This window comes from Protopterus annectens, chromosome 1.part2, assembly GCF_019279795.1.
Source record: "Protopterus annectens isolate FY-2018-M chromosome 1.part2, PAN1.0, whole genome shotgun sequence".
Taxonomy (NCBI): Eukaryota; Metazoa; Chordata; order Ceratodontiformes; family Protopteridae; genus Protopterus; species Protopterus annectens.
Genome location: NC_056727.1, coordinates 542,406,973 through 542,434,359, shown reverse-complemented (window position 1 = coordinate 542,434,359; position 27,387 = coordinate 542,406,973). Strand labels below are relative to the sequence as shown.

The 27,387-nt window shown below is 38.4% G+C and overlaps 1 protein-coding gene across 1 annotated transcript in view; it reads right to left on the bottom strand.

The window, feature by feature from the left end:
- Positions 1–27,387, bottom strand: part of LOC122790011 (son of sevenless homolog 1-like) — a gene marked incomplete at its 5' end in the record, with an annotated part of 1,046,520 nt that overhangs the window by 111,948 nt on the left and 907,185 nt on the right. Inside the window, 1 exon segment of the mRNA XM_044057549.1 lies at positions 13,254–13,521. Coding sequence (XP_043913484.1) covers positions 13,254–13,521 — 268 coding nt within the window.

Below are 27,387 nucleotides of genomic sequence, written 5' to 3'. Positions count from 1 at the left end.
CGAAACCTTGCGGGAAATGTGCTCAATGTCAGTTTATAAAAGAGGATTTATGGTTTGACCCAGACACTGGTAGAATGTTTGAAGTTAGAGTTAACGCTACCTGCCATACCACTCATGTTGTCTACTTAGCTACATGTTTGATCTGCAATAGTTTCTATGTAGGCAAGATGGATCGCACTTTAAGGGAGAGAATCAGAGAGCATGTTTACCATATTGGTAAAGGCTCCAGGGTCAATGCCTTGTCCAAACACTTGTTGAATGAAGGGCAACACCATAGGTTCAGGTTCATGGTAATGTCTAAGACACATGAAAGTGACAGGTATGGAGACATTAGGGAAAGGACAGAGGAAGTAGAGGCCAAATGGATAATTATGCTAAGGGCTAATTATGGCCATGGGCTTAATGATAGCGTCCCCGTTAAACCATCACTGAGGAAAAGAACATTACGTAGATAGATTAAACAATAATATACTTATATGTTATGAGTGTATTTTTATTATTCTGTACATTTATTTCCTTTTAAATTTATATGTGTTTTTTGATGTTTGAATGTATTTAATATATACAGGATCATATGACTTTAAGGTAATTAGTCATGTGCTTTTACCTGAGTATTTAAGAAGGTGGATTTTATTGCTTTGTATGTACACCTGAAGAAGCTGTGAGTGAAAGCGCTTGTGTTGCAATAAAGACAGTACTGGTTTTATCAAGTTGGGAGGCGTTTTGATTTTTATACTCTGGAGCCTGCCTTAGCCTGCCTCAACAGCGGTTTTTGGACCTTCATAATGATTAATGTGTTTATTTGACAGACAAAAGGTAGAAAGTTTGATTCTTACCTTGGGGAAATCTGCTAAGCTTAAAATGGCCCACAAAAGCAGCTGACCTAGCACTTAATCCACAATGAAGTTCTGGAGTGGGAAATTGACATAATGGTTAAGGTATTTACTTTACAGACACAAGGTGCAGGGTTCATTTCTCACATGGGGTAACTGGCTTGGGTTAAAATGGCCCACAAAGGCAGTTAGCCTAGTACTAATCTATGAAGCTATGAACCTAAATACTGACGTAACAAAGTGCCCTCCATGTCCAGCAACACTACTGAGGTGTATTGTAGGGGATGAAGCATGATCTCCTTCAAGATGTCTTTTCTGAATCAAATGTACCAAATGTGCTAACTTAAGTAAATGACATCTGTCATGGGAAAGAAACCATTTGTTGCATTCAAGACCAGGTACAGGTGGCAAAACTTTCAAACACTTTACAAAAATGGAATAGTCTCTAGGACACTTTTCAACAGTAGAATGTGGGTATTTCCTAAGGTCTCTGCTGAGATCTCTATAGAGTATCTTCTGGGAAAGGAACTGTAAGCTTCAGCATATGGCCAACAGTGACCATCTGTAGCACCAAACGATCCTTTGTGATGGTTCTCCAAGCTGGGATAAACTAAGCAGTCCTAGAGACCACTGTGACAACTGCTACAGCATGACTAGTTGGCTTATCTTCCTGGGTGACTCTGCAGGAATGGGAGGGGCAGAACTCAGTGATATATTAAATATCTCTGGGTAGGAAAGAGGCTTCCTCTTCCTGATTAATTAAATTTAGAAAAGGAATCAAAGAAATAAAAACAATGAGGCAGCCAAATAGAACCACAATGGTAAAAAATAATACTATAAAAAAACAGATGTCCAAACATCTCAAGTTTCGTTTTACTGTATTATTTTTCATCACTGTGGTTCCATTTGTCTGCCTTTTTTTTTTTTCCTTTAATTCACTTTGGTGATTTACTAATGCTTGGCAGCATGTCTCCTCCTCCATTATATTTTTACAGCCAGCAATATGGGAACATAGCTCGATTGTTCCACAAATACATTACAACAACTTTTATCTGTTGGTTAGAACTCTTCTATTAATTTGCTTAATACAATAAAAGTATTAGAAGAACTTTTGTAATTGAGACAGATGGGCTTACAAAAAAATAATGTTGGATCTGGAGTCACGGGTACAGCGAAACAAAAGATTCTAGTGGCAGAGATTAAGTTTTCTTGCATCCACTGAAGCAGGCATTGTACCAAGAAGTTTGAGGATCAGCCAGATGCATATTTATGATAGCAAATATCCAGAATTGTTGAAAAGATGGCAAGAACATCATTTGCTTTTAAGTATCAACTATATGAAACTTATGAACAAATTTTTTTATTAAGATCGAAACTGAACCATCAGCTGATATACATACATTACAACAATGAATAGTAATTTCAGCAGAATTCAGCTCCATTTCTGTTAAATTCTAGGGAAAGCTTGAAAAATTAAAAGTATCTGAACATAAACTAATTGCTGTTAAGAAACGCAAGTTTATCTGCAATCTTAATGACTTTAAAAATGGGAATATGTTTCATTGGCCAAAACACAGAGGTGGAACTGTAACCTGCTTGCTGAACTTTCTAGTATGGGTGCAAATCAGAATTCAGATGAATCCCACCAAACGGGCCCTCCTATACATTCATTTTCCATGAATACAGTATTAAGAAGAACAGATGATGTCCAATTAGCATGCGCTAGTGATTCAGTTTGTTGAACTAGACCATTTTGCTTTACCTGCTGATGATACAATGCGTGAAATTATTCAGAAACTGAATACCACTAATGGTAACAGCGTTCATGTATCTAACACTATCAATGTTAATGAAACCTTAGTACAAGAAAGAAATTGAGAATGTAAATTCTCAGGTTGCAGCTGATTTTTTAGAAACTGCAAAGTTCCAACTTCAGTTACCCATTCAAGTGCAACCATCACTGAGAGACAGGAGCAGAACGAGAGGAAGAAGCAGGAGAAGAGAATCAAATTGAGGGCTAACAACACCAATTTGGATGGGGCCAGCTACCTTCATGCAGGTAAGACCAACGACAAGAAGCAAAATAACCAAGAACTGAATGTTGTAGGTCATACTGTTATAAATGTATCTAGCATTAAATTTAACAATGCAGAATTAAAACCTTTAGATAAAGAGCTTTCTTTTATTCCTTCCATTGGAGGCAATTTAAATGTTAGTCTGACAGAGCTTAGAATATTTGTCCTCAACCTAGACCATAAAGTTATGTTTAAAAGTGATGCATCTGATGTTAGCAGCCAAATGAAGTACACCAACACTTTTATCCCTATTAGTACACCCACTATAAAAGCTTTTTACATGTGTGAGAATGATACTTGTAAGTTATTTTTTGAACCTGATAAGGATAGATTTTACAATCTCACTGAAGAAGAATGGAAAGCCTTATTTGATTTATGTACTAGAGAAGGTATAATTATAAAACAAGCAGATAAGGGTGGTAAAGTCATTAGAATGGATACCAATAAATATACTAACTGCATGCATGAGCTATTATTAGATGGCAAGACGTTTAGGAAAATGAATAAAAAATGCTGTTAATGATATTATATACAAAGTGAATTTTTTTTATATGACCCTTTAATGAAATTTTCTATTACTCCTGATTTGTTAACTATTTATAGGTGGCAAATCCAGTCATTCCAATAATATATGGAATGCCAAGAATTTAAATGTACCTCCTATGAGACCAAAAGTGTCTGGCAGCCAATAGGTTACCACTTCCTTATCTAAATATTTGGATTACCAGTTGCATAGTTTACTAATACAAAGTAGAAGTTACATTAGAGATGCTAATGATTTCCTTAATGCCTTACATAATTGGTTACAAGGAAAAAGAGCATTACATGAAGTTATTTTGGTTACAATGGACAAAGTCTATTTTTACAGTTATTCTGAATGAAGTAGGGCTTCAACATTTTAGAGAACTTCTTTGTATTCATAGTAATTTTCCAGCTTCAAAGGTGGAATGATTTGTTCAATGTTAGATATGGTTTTGAGCAACAATGTATTTTTATTTAATGAAGATTTCTTCCACCAGTTATCGGGAGGGCAGTGAGTACTCCTGTTGTGAATAGCTATGTCAATCAGTCCTCTCTAGATGGGATGAACTGTACACATTACAAACACTTCACAAATGACATTTTCCTCATTTGGACTGGAAATACTGAAACCTTAGAAACATTTGTAGATTATCTGTGGAAAACTACACATTTTCTTGAATATGAGTTGAATTATTCTAATAATGTGAATTTTTGGGATATAAACATTATGTATGTAAATGGTAGTTTTAATACAACAGTACATAGAAAAAACGTACAGACTACTAGATATGCTCGCGCTAACAGCATGCACCCTAGGCATAATTATAAAGGTGTGATTAAAAATCAATTTTTAAGAGCAAGCAGACTTAATACCACCAATGATGGGTTTCTTAATGAAATGAACAATATGGCTGATGACTTCCATTCTACAAGTTATGATTCAAAATTTGTAAAAAAATAGTATGTACTCTATCAACTTAGAATGACACAGTTTAGGTAAGCCATATCTGTTTGCAAATGACCTTCCTTCGAGTAATGACAGAAATTATAAAAACTGGTCTACAGTATGTCTCACTAAGTATAATAGGTTCACCTCTCAAATTAGAGCTACATTAGAAAGAAAATGGACTATATTAAATTCTGATAATGAGGTTAAGAAGTTAGTTGGTGACAAACCACATCTTATATACAAAAGAGAAAAGAACCTGAAGAAATGTTTGTTATAAGGATTTAGGTTTTGTTGAGAAGACATTAACCTCTACTGTCACTAAAAAGCTATGATTCCTTGTCTTAACTGTTTTTTGTAAGTATATTAGTTTAGAAAATGATTTTTTACATCAATCTCTAATCAGAAATTTGTGTTTACTGTTTTTGCTACATGTAGCACTGAGAATGGGATATACCTTCCTAACTGTGTAAAATGTAACTGTTTTTACATAGGAAGAAAATCAGAAATTAAAAGATAGAATAGCTTACCATTTATCTGAAATTCGTAGGAAAAAAGACTCAAATGTACTTTATAAACCATACTGCACAAAAGGGTAGAGAACACTCGTTTAAGTTTAGGGTACTGCAGAAGTTATACGTAGTACAAAGTGGGTGGGGGTTGATTAATAGGACTGAACTTGTAGAATACAAGTGGATAAACTATTTTATGGCCTACTCACTACCAGTGCTCTACACCATGAATAACATCAAACCAGTTTTGAAAAATAAGCAGTTACATTAAATAATAATAAAGTGTCTGGGCTGTGTAATACTTGTTATAATTATTGTTATAATCCCTGTTGTTTTCTAATTGCTTTGCTGAATATTTCAAGCATTTTCTGATATATATGTTAAACTGTTTCGTAGTAGCACTAGGCACTTCAAATTTTAAGTTTACTGAATTATTAATTTAATGTTACGTGATGAAAATACTATTTTTCAATAGTCTGGCTTATTAAGTAAATACAGATGCTATTACAATGTTAATTAACTTATTGATGAACTGAGGAAGAGTGTAAGAGATTTGAAAGCTTTGCAGTTCTCACATTAAAGAATGCGTTATATACTTGAGATATTTGAACCTCTGGTTTGTTTCATTGTATAGATTTACAAAAGGAACAGAAGGTAGATAAACTGGGTAGTAAAGGCTCGCCACAGTAGTGACAGCATGTTTTCTCTTCAGAAGGTCATCAACTACCTGGAGTGGCACAACCAAACAGCAGTACCCACTTAAAATGGAAATCCAGGATAGTCTCCCCAAGTTTTTCATATAGAGAGGACCACACACAACCATGTTTTTCATCCTGCAGAAGCAAACACCTAAGCCTGTCACCCTTGCTAAACTACATGAGCAGGCTGCATGGTAGCTCTCACAGAAAGCTGCTGACAAGGTCTCAAGGTCTTCATTCAGCACCTACACTCAATAAGATCCTCAAGCTTTTCCAGACCCTTATTAGATGGGACAGAAACTTGGAAAGATAAGATGAACAGATCAGAGTGTTACTTCCCTGGGATACCAAGTGGACTTTCTTGCCACAAATATCCTATGATTTAGGAGGCAGGGTAAAAGTTGTGTAGTCTCCATAAATGACGGACCAAAGAAACCCAGTTGACTAAGTTCTACTTGCTAAGGTAGAGGTTTAGAGGAGAACAGCTTGGAAATTATTTTAACTGCTCTAAAGGTTGTAGCTGGATTGGAGATTGCCAAGTCAGAATTACACCATAAGGCAATTCTTTGGCAAGTGTTTTTCAGTTTACTTAGAAATGACTATTGTGGGATGGAAGGACATTTTGCTTAAACTGGTCAGGGGATAAGATCCTTTCTGTTGGATGGCAGCAAAAATCTGAAGAGCTCACAGACTTCATATACTATAAACGGAATATTTGTGCTCAACACTCCCTAGGACAGCAGAATGGCCAAATATTTTAGGAGATGACAATTTCAGTGATATATTACTAGCAGGAGTTTACTGAGCAATATAATTTAGAGGAGCACCATCTTGAGCTGTATAACTCTCTGGTGCAACAGTCAGGTCACTTAAAAGCTAAGAAGAGAGACTGTTCCAGCTTAGTTAAACTAATTTTGGAAGTCAGGGGTCCTGACCATAGCAGTAAACATATGGGCAAATTTTAAAAATGGTTAGTATAGAAACTGTGCGGAAATATGGACCCTTTAAGAAAAGCATAGGAAATGAACCATGAGCTATCTATTCCTCAGCTATTTGGAACAGGATACTTTTTATGCTGTAGACATGCTACCACCTCTCTAGGAAATGCAAATATTTCAGTTAACAGGTTCTCCACAAAAATGTTTGTATTCTATCTTAACTTAAAAGCATGTTTTCCTCAGCATGATGTAGGTGCTGGAGATGTTCAAAGGAAACACTTGGGGATTGGAAACAAATATTTGGTACTTAGCCCGAATTCAATGTACTGTTTGATAAGACTCCAAATTTACTAGAGCAACTGTGGACAGGAAAGTTAAATCTGGAGTCTCCTTTGCTATTAATTTCATTCTTAAACCACTGTCCATGATCTAAGGCTGAAGTGGAAATGAAAAACTTCAATGGCTGTTATAAAGAAGTGTGTTATGCGAAAACGGAAGACATATCTGATTTCATAGCTTTAATAAATGATTTATCCGGGTTGGAGATGAGCCAAAAAATGAAAGGGTAAAGGAGAGGATGAGGCAACAATGGATACTTTGGATTAGATTTAGTCCGGTTACTGGCTAAAATACATACATAGTTACATTTTTATTTTAAGATCCATGAGAAACAATTAGATTAGCTGCACAGCAATACCTGGGATGTGCTATGGAAGTAGCCATCCATTTGCAGTCGGGATCAAGCTGAAAATATCCAGTAACTACTGGTCCAGAAAAGATTACCACAATGGCACAGGGTATTTGAGACCCATTCAGTCTGCAGGGCATTCTGGTAAGCCAAGATATTCTTTTAAGACTTGGCTCCATGGTGCAAGTAAGATGGAGTCCTGAGTGTGACCCAGCTGATCTAAGCCTGACTAATGGCCCAGGCACCAAGGACTAAACTGGGAAGGATGAATGTGACCAGATGTGGTCATCCTTGGGGGGGGGTGCTTTACAACAGACCACTGCCACAAGGCAGAAGCTTAGGGTGCTGAAGCAGCAGCGATAGGTCACAGAAAAGGATGAGGTGCTAACTAACAACATTCTTAGAGGTACAGTGATAAGTATATGAAAGCAGAAGCTCACTTCAAGTAATGTAATTTTTGATCCTGCTTTTAGAGAGTCATCCATCACTGTCAAAGGGAAGTGTGTTATTGCCAGAATATACCAACTACCTGAATGATAACTGCCAGCTGTTTCTTACGACCTCTGCAATAGCAACCATCAGGCCACCAAAAAGCCAATACTAGAAAATGGAAATCAAAGTCTAGACCAACTTTACTAATAGCAGTGAATATAGCAACAGAGATAAAACTGGAACGGAGATCTTTAGAAAAGGGCCGGAGCAAACTACATAGAAAAAATGGGAATTGTGGGAACAATATATGCAGAGAAGGAAGGAGGTTTAAGAGGCAGGATTTGAATGAGCCATATAATGCTTAACTGACAATGACTGGATAGATTATAACTGATGTACAATGTTTGCAACTACAGTTGTTTCAATGGTGTCTTATGTATAATATTTGCAACTAAAGTGGTGTCTTGGATAGGGCAGTGATTATTTATTTATTTATTGTTTGTTAACTGGGTTAGTCCAGCTGGGCTTGTGGCCCATTTTCAGTGGAAACCCGAGGAGAAAAGCTCCGAATACAAATACAGACATTTGCAACATTACAAAATATAAGTGCAGAGTTTTGTAAAACTTGGAAAAGGCAAAAATACAGAAAGTTGCCACATTAGTAACAGATAATGTGAGTATATTATATCAAAATTATTATGTACAAGAAATAACAGTTTTACATTAATAGATACACTGCTTAGCAATTAAGAGAGTGTCAGTTTGAGAATATGTGTAAGGCAGGCTAGAGGGGGGCATGCAAAAGTAATAGGAAAGATGTATTATAATAATAATAATAATAATACATAATATAAATAATAATTTGGAAAGATGTAAAGAGAAAGACCTATGACATATTGTTAAAATTTGCAAAGAAAAATGATTTAGGAGTGTAGTGATGAGCCAATTGTCACGATATGGAAACACCTGAAATCCCTGGAACCTCAAAAGTGAGCTGCCACTACTGCCATGCATTTGGTAAACACCCTGGGGACTGCAGTGAGTCCAAATGGCAGTACTCTAAATTGGTAATGATTGGCCCCACCCAAAAACGTAGATGTCTCCGGTATCACCTGTCCATTTTTATGTGACAGCATGCCTCCTGAAGATCTATAGAGCACATCCAATTGTCCTTGTGCAGAAGAGGCAGAATGGACTGAGCCATGACCATTCGGAACTTCATCTTCTTTACATACTGGTTTAAGTTGCTTAGATCCAAAATGGGTCTTGGGTCCCCTGTTTTCTTTGGCACTAAAAAGAAGCAGGAGTAGCTTCCAAATACTATCTGGTCAGGTGGGACCTCCTGAGTCTGGAGCAACTTTTGTACTTCTCAAGCTGCATTTTCTGTCTGACTGGGTGGAATGTCTGGAAGTTTCTTTTTTTTGGACAGGAGGAAGGGAAAATGGTATGTAGTAACCTCTGGATATGATTCTTAGCACCCATGATTTTTTTCTGATTTCTACACAGGCATCTAGGTGCAAAGAGAAACAACCCCCGACTGCCTCCAGAGGTGGACAGTTGGGCGATACTTCAGGAGCGCTGATAGGGCCCCATCAGAGAAGGAGTCTCTGAAGCCCTGATTCTGCAGGCCCTTTCTACCTCAAGGATAATTTCTTGCATTGAAGTTTCCGCCTCTGCCTCTGGAGGAATTATCCCCACACAAATCCTGAAAAGATTCCCTGAGATTTTTGGAACCACATCTTCTTGCCACTTTGTTGGTTTCTAGAGAAAGTATGTTGAGGGGTAGAAAACTTGATTCCTATGGCAGACAAGAGTCTTTCCTTCTTGTTCGCTGCGGGTGAATGTGTCATTAACTGAGGGCCAGAACAAGGAAGATCCAACAAAGGGGGCATTGACAAAGGAAGTCTTGAAGGGTTCCACAAAGTTGCATAGCCTCATTCAAGCATGTCTCTTAATGGCTATGCCTGAACCGGCAGCTCGTGAGGCACCTTCCGCATTTTGGGAGATCAGCAGTGGGGACAAAGAATCACCCTGGAATACCCATCTTTGGATTTTTATCCCTGGGACAGTCATTTTCTCTCTGTGATTTAAAGAGGGCTACCACTGGTTCATAGTCATTGATATGTAACAATGTGGGTTGTATATGATACATCTGTAAGCATTCCATAATCCATTTATGAGGGAAGCTGTCTTTTTTTGTTTTTTTAATCTATCCATGTCATACATGGGCTGCTTCCTAATAAATTATCCTTTAATCCATATGTTCTTTTTTATTACTTTTCTTTTCTAGTGATATGATCATTTTTTTCTGAGACTATAAATTCTGACTGCATCAATTCTGGTATATAATTTATATACAGTTGGAAGGCAATTTACTGGCCTACATTCTTTAGGCCAGCTTGCAGGTTCACTCTTTGCGGGCTATGTTTTTTTCCTGCTATAACCTTTTTGGTGTCCATTTAGATGTGCATATACATTATTATTCAAGGCTAAATCATTGTTTAAATATGCTAATACCTTTAGTTAGAAGATGACTATTGCATCCACAAAATATGCTAATTCCTTTAGTTAGAAGATGAATATTGCATCCACACCTGCGGTTTTCTAGTTAGGAACGCTTCTCGATTTTGTCTCAATTTTTCTGGCTGTTAACACCTCTTTCCATTTCATTTGGTTAACTTCGTACTTGCATTCTTTTAGCTTTATCCATTCAGCATCTTTATGTTCAACATGACCTTCTCATCAAAACCTCCATAAAGCATTGATTTATTCCTCGGAGTGCTTTTACAAATGCTTCTGCTTTTTCACAGTTCTCTAAAAAGCTTTTTTTTTGGGTCATCAATGAATTGTGCATTTTGTACTTTTTCTTTATATTTGCCTTTCAAACCATCAAAGTTCTTCTTGTGCTGACATTTTCAGATTATTATTGGAGATGGTGTAAGATAAATGTTGATCTTAATTTGATATCATAAAATAAATCCTAATCTGGTTTGATTTTGCATGTTGCCCTTAAGAGTTTTTTTAATGATCTATTCCATTTTGTATATTCTTTTTATAGTGATAGTTCTTGCCTAAGATGCTTAATCGTTTTCTCTATTCAATGGTTCCATCGTGGCATTCTACTTGCTCCCTTCCTTTCCTAATCTGCATTATTTGTGGTAGCAATCAGTTTAGCTGCATAGTAGGACATTTCTGTTGCATCACACAAATCACTCCTAACAGTCTCAATTATGTGTTAATCTGTTTTAGCAGTCTTCCAATACAATCTTACCCACTTTCTATAATCTTTTTCATTTATCTTAACATATCTGTTTCTATTAAATTAAGCAGGTCTTCCTTAGATCATTCCTCTTGACTGATAAAATCCTCTTTGTACTTCCTTGCTTTTTCCTTGTGCAGATCTAACTGGACTTTCAAGCAAGCCTCCTGCATAAGATATCAGACTATCACTGCCATGCGAGAGAGCTTCGTTTTGACTATTAATCTTCCCAGTCATCATCACACTTATCTCTTAGCACAAAAAAAAAATCACAAGAAAGTCACAAGTCATAAGGGGGGGGAGGTGCAAAGTCAGGAGCAGATTTTAAATACTGCTCTTTTAAATCTAACAATCTGACGTAATATTAGGTTTTGGATTAACATGTTTGATGCTCAAAAGTCAGTGATTATTTAGTGACTACAATCCTTAATGATTTGCTAAAAAAAAAAAAAAAAAAAAAAAAACATTTTGAGGAACAGACCAAAAATATAAAGCAAAAATCTAAGCATTCAGCAAATTTCTAGACAGTTGAGAGGTTTGGTCATCACAAAGGATTCAAAAGGCAGACTAAGAATAGTTTCAGTATTAGGTGTGGCCGCACAACAGTTTAATTAATCTGCATTCCACTGAAAATACACAGTTGGGCAAAACTAGTAAGAATGTAAAAGACTAATATTAAGAATATAAAAGACTAATGTTAAGAATGTAAAGGATTATTATTTGGGACATAACTATCAAAAATGTAGTAAAAAAATCACAGTTTATTAAGAATTGAAGCAAAAATGGTGAGAAAAAAGCTGATACTAGTAACATAGGCTTTCTGTTACAACTGCTACAAGTAAATGAGATAAAAGGTATTAGAAAAAGGCCACCAAAATCTAAATGAAGCATCATTCAAAATAATTAAATCCAGTCTTTGGCATTAAGGACAAAACACAAATCCACTGCAAGTTCAGAACCATGCAGTGATTTCACATGAGTTCTGCGACAGGGGTAGGTTATATGAATCTAAAGAAAACCAAATGTTGAACTTAAACACACAGTGCCCTGCCAAGTGGTAATAAAAAGGATGATACACATCATGATTTAGTAACTCTAAAAGAATGGCATCACTGTATTATTTTTCTGGGTTCATATGCTGACATTTCTCATTCTGCATCATGGTTGAGAAAAGTAATTTTTTTGCACTCTGCCCCTGCTCCTCCTGTCTGTTGATCATCAACCCCACCATGGTTAATTAGTCCACTCTATTTCTTCCCCATTAGCATGGCAAGGTTCAACAGGGAAGAATCATTATTCAGACAGCTATTGGGAGTGGTTTGAGGTCTTTCTGCTTATGTTTCCCCCAATTTTAGGCATATATAGTGCAAAGGGAAGACAACTGAGACCATCCTCAAACTTCTGCAAGTGACATTTCCTCTGAGCATCCCTGCCCCCTAGAGGCATGAGTGCTGAGTTTCCTGGCCTCCATCAGGAAATTAGCATTTCCCAGTGTGCCCCCCAATTTGTACGCAACCTCATTATCCCCATGGTTGCAGCAAGTGGGTCATACCTATTCACTCCTCCTCCTCCTCAACTGCATGGCTCACCCAGTACTGTGACGGCTAATCAAGCCCATGTAGTCTGGGTTGCACTCATCAATCCATCCATTTACAGGCGTAAGAAACTAAAAAACTACATTATTACAAACCTTTACTATTTGGTCCAGAAAACACAGGAGCAAAAGGTTTTGAAAACAGCAGAAGCAAAAACTGTACTACTGGAATGCTGCAAAGAATCATCACTACTTATTGTTAGGGCTGGCTGCTGTTTACTGTGTGACCTATTACATCTTTCCACTACCACAGAAGCCAGTTTTTCTCCTTGTGGCACCCAGGGATGCTGATTCTGTACAAAAGAGGAAGTCTTAAAACAAATATGAATCACTGCTAATCACTGCATCAAGATGTACACAATAAAATCTATGAGGAACAGAAGGAACTCATTATGAAGAAACATTCTCCCTGATTAACTTTGGTATGTATTAATCACTCACACAGACTAAGTTCACTGCCTAAACATTTTATAATGCTTTTAACATGAAAAAAGCTAGTGTCAACAAAAAAAAAATTTGTAGAGTAGATACTTTGAAAGACCTAACAAAATATGTTCCTGTCCAGATGTACACAAACTGACACATTACACACTTAAGACAGGCTGACTGCATTTCCACTTCAAATGTGCTACTTTACCAAATCAATGAAGTATAACACTCATAAAATAAACACCTGTTACTAGTTTTCAAAGAGTTTATAAGATACAAATTAATGTTCTCAATGTGGCAATCAGTGAGCAGTAATAATGAACATACTTGAATGGAAAGGGCTGGCGGGGTCTGAATCAAATACACTGCAGGCATCAGTTATGCTGGATGGGGCAGAAGCAGATGGAGGAGGTGTAACAGGTGTTCGAGGAGAGTTTGGAGCAGATGCTGTACTTTCAGACTCGCTCTCAGGGATACGGCTGTAGCTAATTTTTCGTGGCTCCTGCTGAAGGGGTGTAGGGTGCCGCATAGTACCTGGTCTGGGATTTGATGGACGGACTCCTGGAGACTTGAGAGGGTAATTGTACTTTTTAATCTGTAGAAAGAAAGAAAGAAAAAGAGGTATGAAAGCAAGCAAAGGCGCCTTCATAATGTTAAACATACTTACAATACAACTGTACAATTACAAAATGAAAACTTTTCAGAAAGTAAACAATGCTCTGTTGTAGTAAGATGACATTTACAAAGATTACAGTTGTATCATTACGCGACTGTAAATTTAAGGCACAACAATTAGGTTTGTCAGGTTACTAATTCTACCACTGCTATACAAAACATGCAATGTTCCACATCATGTACAACAAAACCAAGAAAGCCATAACTTTTTTTTTCAGGTCTTTGCATACTGTAAAGCAAATGACTTAAAACCAAATTTCTTACATAGAAAAAGTGAAACGTTTTTGGGGCCCCTGCCCATACAATTTGACTGATCTACACAACTCTGCTTACTGATTCCCTGATGGATCAGAGATGATTCCATTTCAGACATTAGGCTAAATAGTCTCCACTAGGGTGTTAATGGAAAGATATAGCCCAGAAAAAAAGTCTGCTGCTTCACCTGTGCATATTAAGCTGCTGTGAAGCCCAGACAGACAGAGAAAAGAAAAAAAGAGTAAACCTGCACTTTTATGCTCGCTAAATGCAGCTTTTCTGTTTAGAAGTTATAAAGTTAAAGTAAACAAATAAAAAAAAAAGTAATACGAGCATGTGCATGTGTATGTATGTGGGTGACAAACAAAAAGGCCCAGTGAACAAGAGAGAGTCAAGAGACAGCACATACCTCTTACCTTCTTTTCAACTGCAGCAGGTACTCCATCAGCACACATTGTCTAAACAACAGGAAACATGAAACTCTATTGTCTGGCATTATTGACTATAACACTCACTGACTTACCAGCAACTCAAACATCCTATGAGGGCAGAACAAAAAAATGAGGCTAAATCAAGGGCAGTAAGAGGCATTGGTGGTGGAATGGCTTGTAAGATTTTTACTTTTCAGGTTGGAACTGCTGGGCATGTGTGCGTTTCTACATACGAGTCTGCCTGCCTATGATTCTGAAAGTGTGTGCGCGCGATATGAAATACTTATATAAGTTAAAGTTTGGATACAATGTACTTCCTCCAACAATAAAATATGCTACAAGTTTGAAACATTAGGTAGAGGAACTATTTGACATAAAATATAAAAAGCATATAGTAAAAATAAACAGCTCATTCTCTATAATAATCCTGTGGAATCAGGCATTAATTCCCTGATAAATCTACAGTCAGGCATTATTGCTTGCATTAAGCTCTGTTGCTTGAATAAATGTTGCTTTCAGCTTCTCTATCCAGTGGAATGGAAGGCTTGTCTCTCAGGAAGCACACACACACTAACTCTCTAGAAGAACCAAGCTGAAGCAATCATCTGCCATTCGATTCTCCACTTCTCATTCCGCCATGACAGTGAACTTGCTACCAGTGAAAGCCTTGCCACAAAGAACCCTTCCTCAGGCATTGGCACCTTTCCCACTGTTTAAAAGAAGGACGGCTGACAGACATGTTGCACTGGGACTAAATATTACAGTCAGCACTTCAAACCAATCAGCCATTTAAAGAGACTTACACTGGACAGATTTTATGGATTTGTGTGCTTTAAAAGTTATAGTCCAGTTAAGGATGTACTGTTAAGTTGATTAGAATTAGTCCCTTCCATCCCTCTCAGTCTCTTTTACAAGCCTTTCATCAAAACATCACTCCACTTTACATTTAAAGGGGATTCTTTTTTTTGTTATTCTTTTTGTAGTTGGTTAGATGACAACTGGGTCTTTGGAAACAGTAAGCAGCTCATTTTATTTAAAACAGGAGTCAAATAAATAACTAATGCACTATGCAGCATACATCAGTTTCTGGTAGTTCTAATATGACCAATAAAGGGAGATTACTCTGTACTTGAAACAGGAACTCCACTGTGGAATAGTAGCTGTGCCAGTCAGAGAGTTTTGATTTATTTTTAGGCTTGCTATATGCAGGCCTGAAGGCAGTACTGGCTAATCCTGTAACTTGGGCTGCTTGACACAAAACATCATTATACAGCTTTAATAATGTAAGTGGATGACAGAGGAAGATGCACATAAATGGCAGTACCACTCCTGGAGTTTAGGTAGGTGGAGTAATCTGGAACATACCACCAGCTGGTTGAGAGTCCCTATGGTGGAGAACGGGGGGAGGGGAGTCAAGGAGTCAGTCTAAGCTTCCATAGTACAGGAACTCATTCAACGAGATAAAACTCCTAGCACAGTGGTTCCCAAACTTTTGTGTCCCAGGGCACCCTAAAATTTTTTTTAGACCAGCCATGGCACCCAATATTTTTTTTTGTCAGACAACACTATCAGAACATTTGAAAACTCTTTGGAATAAATATTTTTTAATAATGGGACTATATAGAAACAGTGTAAACACAAAAAATGCAACACAACTTCAGATTAACATTACGCATTGAGTCAATACATTTATTTAAAATCACAAATTAATGAGATTGATGACTCTGCATACTACGTGATAAATGCTCAAGTCTGGCCGGAATTTTCGACAAGCATATTCTCAAATCGTTTTCTACATCTCGAAGTCTCTCTCTCTGCTTACTTTTTATGGAAGTCATCGCAGAGAATGCTTTTTCACACAGGTAAGTGGTGCAGAAAGGCAACAGTACCTCAATGGCTTTTGCTCCAATGTTAGGATGTTCCGCTTCAACTTCAAGCCAAAACTGTGCCAAATTAAATGAGTTAAATTTGAGCTGCAATGATCTGTCTGTTTCATCATTGATTAACTGTTCCTTCTCTGTTAGTGAAAGACCAGTCAAATTCTTGTGCTGATGAAAAGGGTTCCTAACCCAATCTTTGTCAGATGTATCAAGAGATGGGAAGTAGTGCTGAAGCTGCTGTTTTAGTAAAGCTAAATGTTCAAGAATCAGGTCGTGTAATGCAACTCCTCCAGGATCAGCTCGTGCTGCATTTGGAAACATGTGAATTGAAGTTGCTGTTTCTATTTCCTGTTGCCACAAATCAATTTTGCGTTTAAATGCTTCCAGTTTGTCGGTGACGGAAAGAATGTTAGCATCAACACCTTGCATACCTAAATTCACTGAATTCAGGACTTCAAATATGTCAGCAAGGTATGAAACTTTACTGGTCCAGGAGGAATCAGACAGTAATGTTGCAAATTCATTGTGTGGTTGATTTTGAAGAAAAATTTTTTTCAATTCAAGGTGAAGTTCGCAAACACGATGCGAGAACTTTTTCCCTGGACAGCCATCTGATATCATTATGTAGCAAAACAGTGATATAATCAGAACTCATATCTTTACACAGTTCTGAAAACAGTCGGCTTTTGGCTGGATGCGACTTGATGTAATTAACAATTCGCACCACTTCACGTAAGACAGTATGTAGATCAGATGGCAGTGTTTTACTTACAAGGGCTTCCCTGTGAATTAAACAGTGCGTTGTGGTTATGTTTGGATTAGTTGCTTTTGCCAAACTCAGGAATCCACGGACACATCCTGTCATAGAAGGCTCCATCTGTGCAAATTGAGGTGCACCATTGCCATAACAATCCATGTTGCTCAAAAATGTGCATACACACTTAAATATGTCTTCTCCACGTGTCTGAATTAGCTCTCTGCAAAACAGAAACTGTTCAATAAGTGACTGTTGATTTGGATACCTTACAAATGCCATTAATTGCGCTTTACCACTGATGTCTGTAGATTCATCGAGTTGGAGAGAGAATCTCTTGCAGATTTTGAGCTGGTTGCAAACACTGTAATTAATATCATCAGACATCATTTCAATTCTTCGTGCAACAGTATTGTTAGATGATGGTATTTTTGCAATAACTTTCTCTGCCTCATCACCTAACATTGTTTTCACCATCAGCCGACATGCTGGCATTATCAAAGTCTCCACAACAGTATGTGGCTTCATGCTTTTTGCAACTAATTCTGCCACTTGAAAGCTGGCAAGTTGCGCTTTGTCAGAAACTGTAACTGCTTTTGTAAAAAACTGAACCTGTTTATGTTGAGATTGTAGCAAGCGTTTAAAATAAAGTTGGTCTCTCTTAGCAGCAGCAGGATGTTTTGTTTTTAAATGGTGCTGCAGCTTACTGGGAACCATGGCTTCATTTGATAAAACTTCGTGGCATATAATGCAACATGGGTGTTGCATGCCCTGTTTCTCCACAAATGTAAAACCATAATTGACATAATTATCTGAATAAAGCCTTGTTTTCTTAACAGCAGAAGCCTTGGCTTTTGGCTGTTCAGCAATCATACAACTTCCACTGGTACTCTCACAGTTACTACTTTCATCTTCCAGTGTAATCCACTTGATGCTTTGAGGTAGAGGCCATTGTTACAAAAAAAACAATACTTATTTAATGCGCAATTCAACCTCTCTCTTCACCTCTCTTACAACAAAGTTCACGTAATCACGCACAGTGTTGCCCGATTGTTAGTTAGGTGCAAAAAATTATTTGGTTTATAATTGGTCCAATCTTAAATTTGAACAAGCTGATTGGCTGTTTGCATCATTCTGGTTTATCATTTTCCATTTGAATCGGAGCATGCATTTTACACATGGATGCAAACAGTACACTACAAAAAAGTGTATGCACACTCAAAATTACTCAGAGCTCCCCAACAACAATAACAACCGACAGTGATTCTGACGTCTGTCTGTTTGCCACATGGCATGTGGACTTTCAAGCCATGAGCGTTCATACTTGACACATACAAACAAGCAGACAAAGTCATTATGCAAACTAAACACTGGCGCAATGCAATAATTATTATTATTTTCAACAAACGCAAGTCCGATAACCATAAACAGCTTAAAAGTCACAAAAAGTAGGTTACAAAGCAGTCGTACGTTACAACTAATATCCTATGACTGACTACACCTAAAAATGAAACCTTTGTGCTCCAAATCACCCCACCAACTGTCCCACCCCCCAACAGGAACTGCCCCTTGACTCCCTCCTTCAAAGTTCTCATATTAAAACGCAGTAAAACCAAAAAAAACATTGAACTTACACTTACAGTTCGGAATGATCCTAAAAGAATCTGACGGAGAAGGTAAACAAAAATTGCCTTATTGAGCCAGGCTCCAGCTGTAAGGTATCACCGCTGAAAATATTATTTTTGCTTTCCCTCTGATAATTTCCTCTTGGTTTTCAGTGCTGGCTATCCTGCTCACTGGACAAACGGTCCGGTTCTGGATAAGGAGCTCATTGCTTGTCCCGCACTGGTTACCATCCCGTCACTGCCGCCTGCAGCTACTGTTTGCACCGGTGCTATCGCTCCTTGTTACCTGCTCTCTCTTCGTTCCTCCCTCACCGCCCCTTAAAGGTGCAGGCTGGAAACAGCTGACGGGGGAATGAGCGGAGCTCCAGAGCTAACTGGAGAAAAAAGCACAGTTAAAGGGCCAGGCACTCAGTGTCGTGCTTCCATAAGCGCCTCTCCCCACCACGGAGGAAGTGATTGGCATGCACACAGGAGGAACGCCTGGCGGGAGACACAGCAGCACCTGGAATGGTTGAGTGAAACGGAAGTTGGGGCTTGCCATGGACTAAGCTCGGAAGTTTGGCATTACCTCAATTTATTCTGAGTTCTCAGCATTTTTGATGGTATTTTTTTTAAACATTTTTTGGCGGCATACCAGGAATCTTTGCACGGCACCCCAGGGTGCCGTGGCACCCAGTTTGGGAACCACTGTCCTAGCACTTCAGAGGAAGTGTTGATTCTCTTACGGCTATCCTAAAAGTGGAATGTGTCCTCCTCCTCAGGAGTCAGATCATTGATGTAGATACTGCAGGCAGCATTTCTTTTTGGAAGAATTTCTTTTATTTTTTTCAGTTTTGCTTTGACATTCCTTGATTAATTTCTTTGGGGAACCCTATTCAATGCATGTAAGAACTGCACACACGCATATACACTCACGAAAGGGAAGAATACAAGGCATCAAAATGACTATTTAGGGAAGTCAGGATGGGCACAGGTATATTACAGAGATTTGTAACTCTTCTGTCATGGAGTACATTAAATATTAAGTATGGAATGTCAGTCGGATTAATTGCCTTGTGAAATGGAAAAGGGTTCTTTCTTATGGTAACAGAATGAGTCCCAGCATAACAATGTTGTAAGAAACACACTAAAACCCACAGAAACCTTTGAGCATGAATGAGATTCATAGGAGTGTTTTCTTCATATGCTCAGGGGAAATTAAAGGAGGTCAGTAACTTTAATAAAAAGGAGCATCCTGTGTGAAATATTAATGCAGCATTCTAATTTTGAAGGTTGCTATATTTTAAAGGTCTTTTGGCATGGACTTTATGCACACTTATCTCTCATTAGACCCCCCGGGGATCTCTATCGTGAGAGACTGGGTGGATTTCCAAGAAAGAATTGTGCTCAGAAGAGGACTAGAACAAAACTTCACATGCCAGGAAGTATACTTTGGTCCAAGAACCCTCCATTCACCAGCTCTAGACAAAAGTTATAAAGAAATATATTCATTTAATCGGTAGGATTGACTTATACTTAGCGATGGATTGTATACTTCATTGTTTACTTGTTATTCTCCAAGAATCTCTTCTATCAAACAGAACACCTGCACTATTTCCAGTCGCTGTGTTATGCACCATTTCATCTCTTGGAACATGTAGCTATATTTGGCAGGTTACAACTAACAGGATCACTAGAATCACACTGGAAGCTTAATATTTTTAATTTAGATGGAACGACTTCTAGAAAATGGTGGACCAGTTTTATAGGAATTGACCTGGGCTTACTGATAACTCTGCACAAACCTTTCTGTTGCAGTGGGATACCGCTAGAGCACACTTGACATCAATGCTTAGAAACTCTCTCAAAAGAACTTTTCCTCAGCAATGGAACTTGCAATCTTTCAAAAGTTGCTCATAAGCTCAGTCAAGCATTTTTTGTGCCACAGGTGGCAAGGACACAGAACCAAGGTAGAGGCACTCAAAGAAAATATTCACATTCTTCTTGTTTATAACACAGGTCACGTAGTTACAGCATTAAAAGTAAAAAAAGCTGAGGTGCCCCCACCTATAAAAAATTTCTTGCATTTTCCCTAGGCAACAGATAAGTAGGACAGTCACCAAGCTGATTCACCATGTAACGGGTCACACATCACAAACAAAGATTCTGGACAAATCTGTTATATACTACTCCCAGTTCTATGCAGCTAAGCCTAAGGAGCCAGATCGCTCAGAGAAAATCTCATCTCATCTTTCAAAGGTCTCTTTACCCCATCTTGTGAATTCAATGAGAAGAGGGTATGCATAGTACTATGTCATAAGGGGAAAGATAAAACTCTTGGCTCAGAAGGGCTTTCCCTTGAAGCTTACATTTGGGGTAGAGGGCAAGTGAAAATCCCAGTTTAATAAACTGACTAATATTGTGACCCAGACAAGGATAGTGCCAAATTCCTGGACAGAAGCCCTTACATCAGTCATAATAAGACCATGCAAAGACCCTTCTAACCCACATTTTATTATCCAATATTGATTTGGAGTCATGAACACACACCATTCATTCTTCAAGTGTAGCCCGTCTGGCCAGTGCTGAAGTCTTAGGATTTTAAAGGACAACTACGTGCTTCTTTGCTTGTTTCCTCATTTCCAAAATGCTTTTCTTCCCTATCTTTTGAATGTACCACTGGAAAAAAGTCAATATGCTGCACTAAATCATGATTCTGAATGTTTCTTTCATCCCCATTGTTACAGCTCTGGTACAGTAAGCCATCTTTCATCTTATTACAATCTCGCAGAGCTGTTGAAAGTGTAAGGGCGCTGGAACGGCTTACTAATGACACCCTTCACTATTTTCCACTCTTAACTCTGTTGCTGGCAAAGGAACACCCACACACCGCCCTCTTCATTCTTTTTGCCCAGAATACGCCTTCATTAATTAAGTATGCATTGCATGTTAACAGTGCCTTCAGCAATGCGATCCTGAATTACTCTGGGAACTATTCTTCTAAGTGTTGTTTCCAGAAGTAGCTATTTTCTTGAAGGATTAGTTTTGTATCTGCTTATAGTGGAAGCAGTGTTCTAAGGTTTGATATATTTTTTCTCCGAAATAGGTAAACTTCAACTTTTTGCTGCATACAGTTACATGAGTCAGCTCTGGTTAAGTTTACGGAGTAATTTCTTTGCTGATAGCTACTTTTACTGGCAGTTATGGGTCTTGATCATACTCATAGCTAATTATTATACTCGTTCTTGCCCTAATGGTATTAATAGTTTTTCCATCCGGGCAGACTTTGAAAATTGGGCAGCGTTTTTTTTTTTTTTTGGGGGGGGGGGGGTCTTGCACCTATGTAATGCTTGTGTGCCTTTTTTTTTTGCGCTTCAGTACCCTTCAACAGCTTAGTTTAAGCAAGGGTTGCCATTATTTTACACTGGCTGAGCAACACTTTTGCTGCTTAGCCAGTGTAAACTAAGGAAAGAAGAAATTTAATTGAAAAAATAGAAGAGAGAGGGTGTGTGTGTTTCTGTTTGCAACTGAGTTTGTGAGTGTATGCGTGCATGAGAGTTCGAATTAGATTGGTGGAGCAGTTAGTGGTTTTGCTAACTATGGAGTGTGAAAGTAATGTATGGATTTGCAAAAGATAGATAAGTATGTACGTGTGTTTCTGTAATAGCCTTTATGTTTCTGTCTGCGTGTGTGACTAAGCATTTTTGCATGTGTGAAACCTAAAGTATGTCTCTGAGTGTATGTATGCGTGAATGAAAGCGTGTCTGTGTATCTCTGCTTGGGAAGAGTGACAACGATCATTATGAGGCAAAAGCAGCAGCAGTAGTTAACAGAGGTTTGCATTCCTCGGAACCTCTTAGCTCAAAGTATGTGACCAAGCCTGAAAAGAACTGTGCTATCTGTTCTCCACCTTTTAAAAGGAGAGTGTCAAAGATGCAGCTAAGCCTATACAAGAAAAATTTTTCTTTGGAGTCCCGTTCAGATAGCTTGCACCTACCTCCCTTTTACCTTTCAGACATTCCTCGCACTAGTATCTAAACATTGTTGTATAAGCAGTCCTAAGTCCCTACATCACTGCCATTTGTCCTAAAGATCTAGGAATAACTTCAGCAGTCTGCTACATTCAAGTCACGAAAAACAACCGTGTAAGATGTGCTCAAGAACTTCACAAATGCCACTTTGTCTTAGACATTGTAAATGAAACATCAGCTTTTTCCCATTAGATTACTTGTGCAATACCCCTCAATGCAGGTTCTGTGCACAAGAATTCTGTACAAAATCTAAACGTAATTGGTGCGGAAGTACAGTATCGTCTTGATAAATCAATGCCGGTAACACCTTTGCGGTAATATCTGAAGCATTAAAATTGCTTTTGTTTGCTCTGTTTCTTATCTTTCCCGTTTTGTTTCTCTGTGGTTGGGTTCTCCAGTTTGTTTAAAGAATTAAGACACTTCTTATTTTACATTATTACAAACTTTTGCATGTTTTTGCAAACTTTAAGGAGGGCAATTATTGATGTACATCTTCATATTTTCTTGCAAATTTTAGTGCTGTAGTATTTCTGCAACATAAACTGTCTCTTTTATGATGCTGTGGCTATCAATTCATCTTAGATGATGATATTTTTGATATCAGAGATCATACCTATCTGGACAAAGCCTGTGATTGGTGGAGGGCTTTGAGCAAGTCATAGTAACTGCAATTGAATTATACTTGAAAAATTAATAGGGCATATAAGATGGACAACTTTTTTTCATAATGGTAAGAAGGGAAAAAATGAGGTGGCTGGCTGATAAGGATTAAAAAAAAACATTGATGTGGTTATACCTCTCAGCATCTTTGCACTGTAACTGAACAAAGCTAACAATAATGGGGACAAAGGCCCCATATCAGGGCCATTTTTTAAGTATTACTCTAACTCAATGAACAAGCTAATAGAACAACAAGTTTTGCTTTAGTGTGAGTGTTTTGATCAGTACAAGTTATGCAACTGTAAAGACTGATATCATTAACTCACTGTAATTTTCAGCGAATTACTAGAAAATCAAATACACTACAAGACGGGGCAAACTTAGAAGACATGATCAGTGGCATTTCTCAGATTTGCATTTTCTGCACATTTCAATTTCTACACAAAATGCACCGTTTCTTAATGTTTATTATAATTAATTATAGACACAAAACATAAAAAAGCTACATATTCTAGTCAACCCACTGGCACAGTATGTGATAAGTGGAGCCTGATTAAACCAGTTTGCATGTGTATTACTCTAATCTTGCCTTCCTCATCAATGGCTATGTATCAATAATGCTTCGTCTTGGACCAGGGAATTAAAACAATAGATGTCAGTTGAGGTGAAAATGGCTGTATTCATGTTGATGGGGCACCAACTACACTATTTTCTAACATAATGAGACACTTAAAATGTATTTATTCATCAGTGCTTTTATTTATTTGAATTTGTTAGGCAAGGTGTGATGTATTTTTACAAGGTACTGATTTCAGGCCTTGACTAAATGCAGCATGCTGTGAAACAAGGCTACTTTGATTTATTTTTTCTAATGATTGGGATGTGGACGGATATTCTTTTGTATGACATGAAGCATGTCTCTCACTGTTTATGAATTTTGGCTCAGCTGAGAACACACACTTACAGAAGAGGATGATTTTAGTGCAATTTTTATTTATTTTCCAAGTCTTTGTGACAAGTTATCGTTTATTTATAATTCAGGATTAGTGGGTTTAAAAATAAAAATAGTACATCTCAGTTTAGATTCCATTGAGGCAAGTGCTAGTTGGTGCTCCAGCTACACAATACACCCCCCCCCTCCAATGTCAGGCACAATATATTGCAGAGTGGGGAATAGGCAGCATCTGGTCCAAAAGTATGGGCTCTGATGAGCACATAAAGACAATGCACTGTCAGACAGTACAGACATAGGTTCATAGGTAGGTACTAGGCTATCGGCCCTAGGGCCTCTACAAGCCTAGCCAAAAAGGTATCCTGGCTTTCACCACCCAAGAAAATTATTTTCCTGTGCCCCTGTCGAGCAGAGTTACAGAGGTGATCCCCGGGGTGAATTTCCTATTTCCCATCCAATCATCAAGATTTTTCTTGAAGAGTGCTAATGAGGAGCTTTTTGTTTGATATATATAGGTAGTTTGTTCCAGAGTATGGGAAGTCTCTGGGACAGAAATCTATCCCTTCAGCATGTTCTGTTTATTGTGGTGACAAGGTTTAGGTCCCTAGAGCATGTAGGTTCATAGGTAGGTACTAGGCTATTGGCCCAAGGGGCTATGTAAGTCTAGCCAACAAGGTTCCCTGGCTTACCCCACCCAAAAAAGTTATTTTCCTGTGCCACTGTCGAGCAGTGACACAGAAGTGATCCCCAGGGTGTATTTCCTATTTCCCATCCACTCATCAAGATTTTTCTTGAAGAGTGCTAATGAAGAACTTTGCTTGACATAGATGGGTAGCCTGTTTCAGAGTATGGGAAGCCTCTGGGACAGGAATCTATCCCTCCAGCATGTCCTATTTATTGTGGTGACAAGGTTTAGGTCCACAGAGTGTGTAGCTCGGCGGGATTGGGATTTCTTTAGGTGTAGCATGTCCAAAAGCTCTGAGTTTGACATAGCTTTATATATTAGGTAGAGATCACCTCGGAGTATGCGATATGCTACGGAGTAAAGATTGAGTTTTTTAAGACGGTCAGTGTAGAGCATTTGTTTGAGGCCAGTAATCCTCTTTGTGAGGTACTTCTGTGGCCTTTCCAGCTGCTGCAGATGTCTTGTGAGGTACATTCCAAAAGGGGCATTGTACTCTATAATGGGTCTAATGAGTGTCGAGTAGAGGGGAACAATGACCTCTTTTTTCCTGGATGAGAACCCTTTTATGATGAGGTGTGCCACGTAGAAGGACTGTGGCGATGTGACTATCAAAGTAGAGACTACTGTCCACCTGGGACCCAAGGTCTCTTGTCACACATTCGGTGTTAAGTAGATTGCTACCTATGTGTTAGTTCATGGGTACAGAGTTTTTACCATAGGGGATGACACTGCACCTTTTTGCATTGAGCTTGAGACCATGGCTCTGACACCAGGCATCTGTCTCAGCGAGGCCCTTCTGTAGGATGTCCGCATCATTTGGGGACTTGACTATGGCTCCTAGTTTGCAGTTATCTGCGAACTTTGTTAACCAGAGTCCTTCTGTGTTAGCCTGTACTTCAGAGAAGTAGATACCAAACAGGAGAGGTCCCAGTACTGAACCCTGTGGTACTCTACTTGTCACTGTTCTGAAGTCGGATTTGGAGTCTGCTACTTTCACAGTGTGGGTTCCGTCAGTGAGCCAGTTGGCAACACATCTTGTGACATATGGATTTATACCCAGTTTAGTGAGTTTGGCTATAATTCCAGAGTGGAGGATGGCATCAAAATCCTTGGCGTGACCTAGATAGGCTGTGTGAACCACCTTACCCTCGTCTACGGCTTTGGTGACTGCTTCAAAGAAGTCGACCAGGTTCAGGAGGCATGATCTGCCTTTTACAAACCCGAACTGGGTGGGGTCCAGAGTTTGGAGATTACCAATGTCTTTGTTTATAAGTTCCATGATGATATGTTCCATGGCCTTGCAGACCAGGCTCGTTAGGCTAATGGGGTGGTAGTTCCTGGGGGCCGTGGTGGCTCCCCTTTTGTGGAGTGGGATAACTGTTGCTGTGTGCCATTCAGTGGGCATAAAGCCTAAGGTGAGGCTATGATTGAACATGATGCTTAGGTGGGGTGCCAGTTTATTCTGTAGTTCATGCAGAACGCAGCCTGGGATGTTGTCAGGTCCCTTGGATGGTGTGTCCTTGGCTTAGGAGAGTGTTTTTTTTACCTGTGCAGCCATGATTACAGGAACTTTGCATTCTTCCGGTATAGAGATGGGCCCTTTAGGGGGTGAGAGGGGGGTAAAGTTAGCACTGATCCTATCTGCCAGGATGTTGGCAATATCAGTTGGTTCTGTATATTTAATGCCATTGTGCTGTAACTCAGAGCAGATCTGAGTGTTGCCATTGAGATTCTTGATATAGTATAGAATGCTTTGTGGTTGTCTTTAAAATCAGTGGCGATTTTGTTTTCGTAACTAGCTTTGGAGGTTTTTATGAGGGATCTCAGCTTCTTACTGAGGCTGACCAGAGAGTTCCTCCAATCATTGGATTTTACTATTTTTTGCAACAGTTTCTTTCTTCTGTTGCAGAGTTTGTTTATGGCAGGGGACCACCAGATTGCCTTCCTTTTTTTGGAGGATAGCATCTTGGTTCTGTTAGGGATAGCACGATCCATGCACTCATGTAAGTGCTTATAAAGTGCATTTGTGTAGGATTCAGCAGTCGTACCTCTACTGTCCATGTGCATGATTCATGCAGTGTGAATTACAGTTTTGATTGTTATTGTATGGTCATACCTCACTGCACATCTGACATTTATACATACTACACTAAACGAAGAGTGGAGTAGGTCATGGTAGTTATTTATTTAGTTATTTATCTAGATTTGTTGAACAGGTTAGAGTGTTGATCTGTATGGATCTATTTCAGGCCCAGTCTGGGTGTATAAACAGTACAATTAAACTAGTAAAATTAGAAATGAAAACAGTTAAAAATGCAGTACAATGAGAGCAGAACAATTACAAATGAGACCACAAAAGTACAATTTACAAATGAAGGCATAAAAGTATGCATTCTAGATCAGCATTAGGCAAATGTACATCTCCATGGTGGAGGTAAAGTTGCTATAAATACAGTGAGAGGTAGACATTAACAATGCATCTCTAATTACAGCAATGCAAAAAACACATTAGTTTTAGAAACTATGTGAGTAAG